General features: G+C 34.8%; 1 protein-coding gene across 1 annotated transcript; it reads left to right on the top strand.

Annotated features, from left to right (window-relative positions):
- Positions 1-1,029: 1,029 nt before the first annotated feature.
- On the top strand, positions 1,030-7,477 carry LOC146952056 (putative E3 ubiquitin-protein ligase RHG1A). The gene is made up of 6 exons (XM_085757819.1): positions 1,030-1,435; positions 2,928-4,724; positions 4,962-5,012; positions 6,584-6,682; positions 6,777-6,920; positions 7,022-7,477. The coding sequence occupies exons 2-6, from the start codon at positions 3,015-3,017 to the stop codon at positions 7,151-7,153; spliced, it is 2,136 nt and encodes a 711-aa protein (XP_085613945.1). The 5' UTR covers positions 1,030-1,435; positions 2,928-3,014; the 3' UTR covers positions 7,154-7,477.
- The last annotated feature ends 356 nt before the right edge of the window (positions 7,478-7,833 follow it).

Raw genomic sequence — 7,833 nt, 5'->3', positions numbered from 1 at the left:
ATATTTTTACTTATAAGTGATTCTAGAAGGAGTATTATATATATATTTTTTTTCAAAGAAAGAGTATTATAATTTAACTTATATACACAACTGCCCTAAAAAAATTATGCTATTAATTAGTCATATAATTTTAATAAAAATTATACTATTAACTAATCATGTAATTATGCTGTTAAAAATATTTAACTTCAATTATTAAAAAAAATATTTATCTTCAATAGTAACAATTTTAAAAATAGCACATATAATTGATTGTGATTTATTAACATGGTAGGCCATTTTACACCGACAACACTATATTAAAATTATATTAAACTTCAAGTTTTCAAGGAAAGACGACTTTGATGATTCAGCGTTTAATCGATAAATAAGTAAAATATGGTTAAGAATCTTGACACGTAATGATGTGAGAGTCTGAACCATTGTGATAGAGATAATCTCATTTGATAATTCATTGTATTATTTTTAATTTGATTTTTTTTTTATATTTTCCATATATTATTTTCATCGAATCTAATTATATTCGAGAAGTGTCGGATACTAAGTATGAATATCTCTCGCAACGAAATTTGAACCTTGATACATAACGTTTTTATTTATGTTAGGAAAACGATCACCATAATCTATAATTTATTCAGCAAAACTAAAACATGGTAAAAAAAACCTCGACACGTAATCTTAATGAGAGTCTAATCTTTTGCGATAGAGATAAACTCATTTAGTAATTCATTATATCATTATTATTTTTTGACTAATATTATATTTTTATTTTAATTACCCTATTCCTAAAGGAAGACAATCACCATAATAAAAAATATGTTCAACAAAAATAAATCGTGATAAAGAACCTTGACACGGAACGTTACGAGAGTCTAATCCTTTCCGATAAAGATAAACTCATTTGGTAATATATTTTTTTGGTTACCTTTGGTAATTCATTATATCATTATTATTTTTTGACTAATATTATATTTTAATTTAAATTAGTGTAAAATGTAAATATATATGATGATTCACATTATGGTTGGAATGGAAGCTGCTTATGTTGTGTCTCCACCTCCAAAACCAAAGCAATGACTTTTGCACACACTCTCTCTCTCTCTCTAATCTCTCTCATCACAATTGGGTTGTTTTTGTAAATTGAAGATTACTACCCTCTTTAATCTCTCCTCACATTTTTCATTTTTTCCTATCTCATTTTTTTCAATTCATTATTTTCTTCCTCTTCCTCTTCCTCCACAACAACAACACCACCACCCTCTCTTCTTCTTTTTTCCATTTTCCCTTTCATTTCTCACTATTTTTTCCTTCATCAGGTGTTGAAATAGGACAGAAAGACAATAAAAAAACATCATGGGTTTTGGTTCTTTCCTTGTTTTTTCAGTTACTCTTCCATTGATTTTCTCATAGATCTACCTTCTTCCATTTTCATCTGGTAAGCTTCTTTCACTTTTTCATCCTTTGATCACTCTATGTTTTGCTTAGATTCAAAAGCTATTAAAGTTTGAATTTTTATGGGTTTTTTATTTTAATTTTTAAATTTTACAATTCTGGGTTTGTTTGGAAGAACATTTTCAGCTTTTTTTTTCACAAAAAATTTATGGATTTTGTTTTTTTACGATTATTTTAACCTTATCATTGATAAAGTCTAGTTTTTGTTTTGTGGGTCTAGAATTGTTTAATCCATGATGGTTTTGGATTGGTTTATACCCAATTTGGTGATGCTATAGTTATTCTGATTTTGGCAAAAACCTATGTTTTTGTTTTCTTTGTTTTGTTGATTACTGTAAAAAGGAGTTGACTTTATGTTTTATTGTTTATGGGTATTTTTTATTTTTATAGTTTGTGTTGAAATTATTTTTGATGATGATGAATTGACAATGCTGCATTAGTGGTTTTTGTACTGCAGGGTTATATAGGATTGACTGGTAATGGTGATTTTGATGTTTGGAAATGCTTTCATGTTCATTTCCATCACGAACTTTGTGCTTATGATGAAGCTTATCTGCATTGATTATTTTGTTATGTTCAAGTATGTTGATTTTGGGCCTGTTTGGATAAATAACTTATTTGCGGCTTATAGCATAAGCACCTATCATGATAAGCGCTTATGTATAAGTTTAAGCTATTTTTATAAGCTATATTAGAGAACTTATGAAAATCAGCTGAAAAAGACTTATGAAATTGTCATAAGCGGTTTTCATAAGTTCTCCCAAACAGTCTCGCAAAACTTACGCAAGTAGATAAGCTCAAATAAGCCAATCCAAAGAGGTCATTTGTTATCTTGTGTTATCATGTAGAAGTAGAATTTGTGCTGTCAACACAAGCTACTTTGTTCTTGATTACTTGTGTTGATCATAATTTTTTTTTATATGAGGCTTGACTGATAATGGTGATTGTGATGTTTGGAAATGCTTTCATGTTATCAATCATGAACTTTGTACCTATAATGAAGCTTAGTTACATTGACTTTTTTTATGGATATGATTTTGTTGAGTTGAAGTATGTTTATTTTGTTATCTTGCGTTATTAAGTTGAAGTAGAATATGTGTTGTCAACACAAGCTACTTTGTTCGTGATTACTTTTGTTGATATGCAACAATTTTTAATGAGGCTTGATTGATAATGGTGATTGTAATATTTGGAAATGCTTTCATGTTCTCCATCACGAGCTTTGTGCTTATGATGAAGTTTAGCTACATTGATTATCTTGATGGATATGGTTGTATTAAGTTGAAGTATGTTGATTTTGTTATCTTGTGTGATGATGTAGAAGTAGAATTAGTGCTTGTTGACATACCAATATTTAACCTGGTTTCCCCGATGATCACTATTTATTATGACAGAGCATTTTAGTGATAGTGAGTTCTTTAACCTGTGTCCACTTTCAATGCTTGCTAATCACTGTTGTGTGTTTTGTTGGACAGGTCAACTAAACTTTTGTGCATTGTTTCATTGAGGAAATTGTTTCGGATATAAAACTGTATTGAGTTGGGAAACATATACATTTCTCAATGCAAGGGCAGAGAGGCACAATTGGTTCCTCGTCTGAAACCTTCGAGTTTGATTGTGGATCTACATCAAGTACTGCTGCAGTTGATCAGCACATTTTTTGGAATAATATGCACACTCCTGCCGAAAATCGGATACCCGAATTTATGCTTTCCCCAAGTGAGATGAACCCGCCTCATGGGAATTCTCTAAACCATGAATGGCAGAACTTGAGCGGATGGAGCTTAGGAGAGCCAAGTTCCAGTAATACACAGAACGAAGTTAACAACAATGAGCTGAAAAGGGAGTTAGGGTTATCACCTCCGATAAATGGTGGTGCTATAGCTGGTCCAAGACTAGAAGAAAGGCACTTCGAACCAACAAATGCATTTTCATTGGATGATGTCAATACAGGTCCTATGTATATGTGCAGCCCCAATTCTCATTTGGTGCCACAAAATCTCAATTTAAATGCCAGTTTAACAGATAATGGCATCGATAATAGCTATCATGTGGAAGTTGAACATCCCAACGTGCACAAATCCAGTGGTCCTCTAAATGAGCATATTCCACCTCCGATTACTTCTGGTTCTTTTTTGCTTCCTTCTGGTGGAAGTAACAGCATTTATCTCGGGGATACCGATGGTCGGCCAGGTTGTTCTCTAGACACCCGCCGTGTATCTTGTAAACGAAAGGCAGTTGAAGGAAATGGTGGACAATCTTCAGACGGTGGAAGTTCTAGCTATAGTCAGCATACAGTTGGCAGTGCTTGGAATACTCTTCCTACTCAGGATTATGCAGGGAACAATTTTAACCAATCTGCACCGGCAGAACAGGTGAATGCAAGACTTGGCCTGAGTGTCGGGGACGGATCTTCTGAAACCATACCTGGGTCAACTGTTGCAGGAAGCTCGGAAAGCTTCCACAGAAATTTTCGTTTGAGGATAAATCCTTCAAGCCAACAAATCCAACAAATTTCTCTTCCTCCAACCACATTCTCAAATGGGAGTGTGATCAGAAACTCTAGTGTTCCTTCATCTGCTCCAATATTGCAAAGGTACCACCCTATCAATAATCCTCTGGACTTGAGGTCAGTACAACCAGTAAATGTGATGCATCCTCAAAGCGAGCCTCTTCTGGTTCATGTTCCTGCGTTACCGAGGAGTGCGCAATCCATCAGGTGGAGTGGTGGTTCTAGCTCAACAAACAACCATTCATCAAATTCAGTTTTAGGCTTAGATAGGGATAATCAACCACATGAGGAAGCAGGCTCAAGAGCTATGGCTAGAAACATTTTAGATCACCCATTGTTTGTACCTGCAAATGTAAGAAATGCGGCTCGAAATCCAACTAGGTCTTCGAGCAGTGCAAACTTAAGTATTCCAGGAAATGTTGCTTCGTCATCAAGAACTGCGCCAAATCCCCCAGCTATGAATCCATCATCTGTCTCGGCGTGGGTTTCTCGTCCTAATCCTCAGCAGTATCCTCGTAGGTTATCTGAATATGTCCGTCGGTCCTTGTTTTCTCCCGGTTCTGAAGGTGGAAGTTCAAGCAATAACTATCCTTCCTTGCGTGGTCCTTCTACTTCGTCAGAATCAAGAAATCTGCCATCTGGGACCAACCCTGGATCATCTCCATGGTTGGAGAGGTCAGCTGATAGTGAATTTGGAATTCCCTATTCCTTACGATCGTTGGCTGCTGCTGGTGAAGGAAGTAGTAGACTTGTATCCGAGGTCTGTTTTTAATCTCTTATCTCTTTCATTTCAATACTATTGTAGTGGTAATTGGTAAATGTTCAGAAAATATTGTTTTTTTTTAATCTTATATGTTGATAATTTAACTTGTATTTTTTGTTTGAGCCAATAATCTTTTGCTTCCTCCTCAAGATATTTTCCTTTTCGTTGATATATCTGTATTTTTATGAGCAATAACTGTTCTCTTGGAGTTGACATTCTTTATATTTTGTGCAGCTCCGCAATGTGTTGGGCATCATGCGTAGGGGTGGGAACCTGCGGTTTGAGGTTAGTTTTATTTTAAATTAACGGTGTATGTTGACCAATGCACTGATTACTAGTAAAACTTTCTTGAAATTCAGTGTCTTAAAATTGGTTCAGTTCTCATTCAGTTATAAAACAAACAATACGTTTACATGACCTGTTTAGCTGTAAGTGATGAATTGTTAAGTGCCCTCCTATGACTTATATATTTGTAATTCTGCTCAAACTTGCACTTATTTATTTAGAGACTATTCCTAAATAGAGCTTATAAAACCTTAGAAGTCATCACCTTTACTAGTGACCAATGCACTGATCACTAGTAAAGCTTTCTTGAAATTCAATGTCTTAAAATTGGTTCAGTTCTAATTAAGTTATAAAACAAAATATGTTTACATGATCTGTTTAGCTGTAAGTGATGAATTGTTGGGGGCCCCCTATGACTTATATATTTGTAATTCTGCTCAAACTTGCACTTATATATTTAGAGACTATTCCTAAATAGAGCTTATAAAATTTTAGAAGTCATCACCTTACGAGTTGGTTTTGTAGGGTTGAATTAGGGCTTACTCAAATTCTAAGATGGTGTCAAAGTTCATCCTAGAGTCGTTAATTGGCCACCGTATAGAAAAATCCAGAAGTGTTGGGTGTGAGGGAGCATTGAGAAAAACATTCAAGTCCTATATTGACCAGAGATAATGCCTATATAGAGCTTACAGTCTTACAGAGCTGAGGCACTCGTCACCTTGGCAGTCATTTTTTCTATTTTGTTCTCATCGTTGGCTCTTTCCTTTTATCTTCCGTTGAAGTTTTGTTCTGTTCTCATCTAACCTGTTGATCAAACGTTACCAAAGACTATTGTTGTGAGTTCCACATTGGATGAGATATTGTCTGAAAATGTATTTAAGAGTGGGAGACATCCATCACCTTACAAACCGGTTTTGTAGGGTTAAATTTAACCCAAGTTTAAGATGGTATCATAACCTATCCATGAGTTGTTGGGTCACCTGCTATTGGGCCACTTGAGCCACGCTCTAGATATTTTGTCATGGGTGTGAGAAGGTGTATTGGACTGTTGAGAGTCCCTTATTAGATCAAACATGACTTTAAATTATGTTTATAAGTAGAAGATATCAATCACATTATAAGCCAGTCTTGAATTAGGTCCAACCCAAATTTTAAGAACTATTATCATTAAGATGTAAGAATGATATAATCCAGATTTGAAGCATTTGAGGGGTCCAGAGCTTCTTGTTCTTCATTTGAATATTGGAGTTTAGCTTGGGGTCATAGGTGTTTGTTCGCCTTTGCTGCGAGGATTGCTCTGCTCTAGTTTCATTAATAATTAACAATACTACTTTCTCCCTTATTTTGATAGGAACTATTCTTATACAAGTATATGATGGTATGTTGGGTTTTTTTAAGTTTCGGTGCCGGGAGTCTTGTGTTTGGCCGCCCTCAATCAGCTTGTTCCATGGTTGAAAACACTAAAAATAATTGTGTTCATTATCTTGTTTAGGCTGTGTGCGACCTACTTGACTTTTATACTTATACTACTAAGATATTGTTTTAAGACATGCGTTTTGATTTTGTGATAGGATGTTATGATTCTCGACCATTCAATGTTTGCTGGGATTGCTGATATGCATGATAGGCACAGGGATATGCGGCTTGATGTTGATAACATGTCTTATGAGGTAAACCTAGTTTCAACATTTGGATCCATGTGTTTATGGAAATTTATAAACACTATGAAAATCCCTGATTGTGCAATACTTTTGAATCTAATAGGAGCTATTGGCTCTGGAAGAACGCATCGGAAATGTCAGCACAGGATTGAATGAGGAGACCATTATGAAACATTTGAAACAGAAGAAATACTCAGTTGATGGATTGGGTTCTCAGAGTGAGACAGAACCCTGCTGTGTTTGTCAGGTAAACCATGATTTTTTCTGTTTTCTGTCATTTGCATGCATGTGATGTGCACAACTGCACATGGGATCTTGTTCTTACCACATGAATTATATGATGCACAGGAGGAGTTTAAAAATGAAGATGATATTGGATCGTTGGATTGCGGGCATGATTATCACATCGACTGTATTAAACAGTGGCTAACGCATAAGAATATCTGTCCAATTTGTAAGACAACAGGCTTGGCAACATGAGGCTTGTGACTCATATTCTATTCTATCTTATTATAAGATAAGATGAACACATAGAGGTCAAGAAAACTGGCACAATTAGTCAGGAAAATTCTGCTTAATTGAAGTTGAAGTTTCTGGTGCCTTCGTTACTTATTAAATGGCCCTTAAGATTTAGCCAAATTTTCTTTATTATCATTTTTTGTTTTATTTGGGGAAACCAATTATCTCCCGGTTAAGGTGAAACATGAGATGATTGGTGTTGGATGAAGGAATATTTCTAAACTCTAGCTGATAAAGATTGTTTTACATTTGGGAAATTTTTATACATTGCTATATTTGCACTTATTGGTTTCATCCCTGTTATGATTGTTGATATGTGGGATATAACTTTGAAAGGTATAATAGAGATTAAAATGGTCTAGGGGCTATTTTTCAAACATCCCACATTTCTAAAAAATTTTATGGTGTGTTTCTAGGCTGTATAATATTTACATTTTGCTGGATGTGTACATTTGAAATCATTTCACGGGTAGGAAAGGTTTATGCCAATAGTTTAAGGTGATTGCTCAATAAGCTCCTCAAATTGCCCAATCCATCAGTTCTTACCTCCCTTTGCTTATGACTGTTTTTTGTGAGTAAAACTGCATCGAGTCGTAACCCTTGATGGTTATTTTTCTAAAATTATGAGCAATTGGTGGGGC

Source organism: Medicago sativa, chromosome 1, assembly GCF_051527215.1.
Source record: "Medicago sativa cultivar Bolivia chromosome 1, Bolivia_mono, whole genome shotgun sequence".
NCBI lineage: Eukaryota > Viridiplantae > Streptophyta > Magnoliopsida > Fabales > Fabaceae > Medicago > Medicago sativa.
The sequence above is the reverse complement of the archived record's forward strand: the minus strand, read 5'-3'. Positions and strand labels throughout refer to the sequence as shown.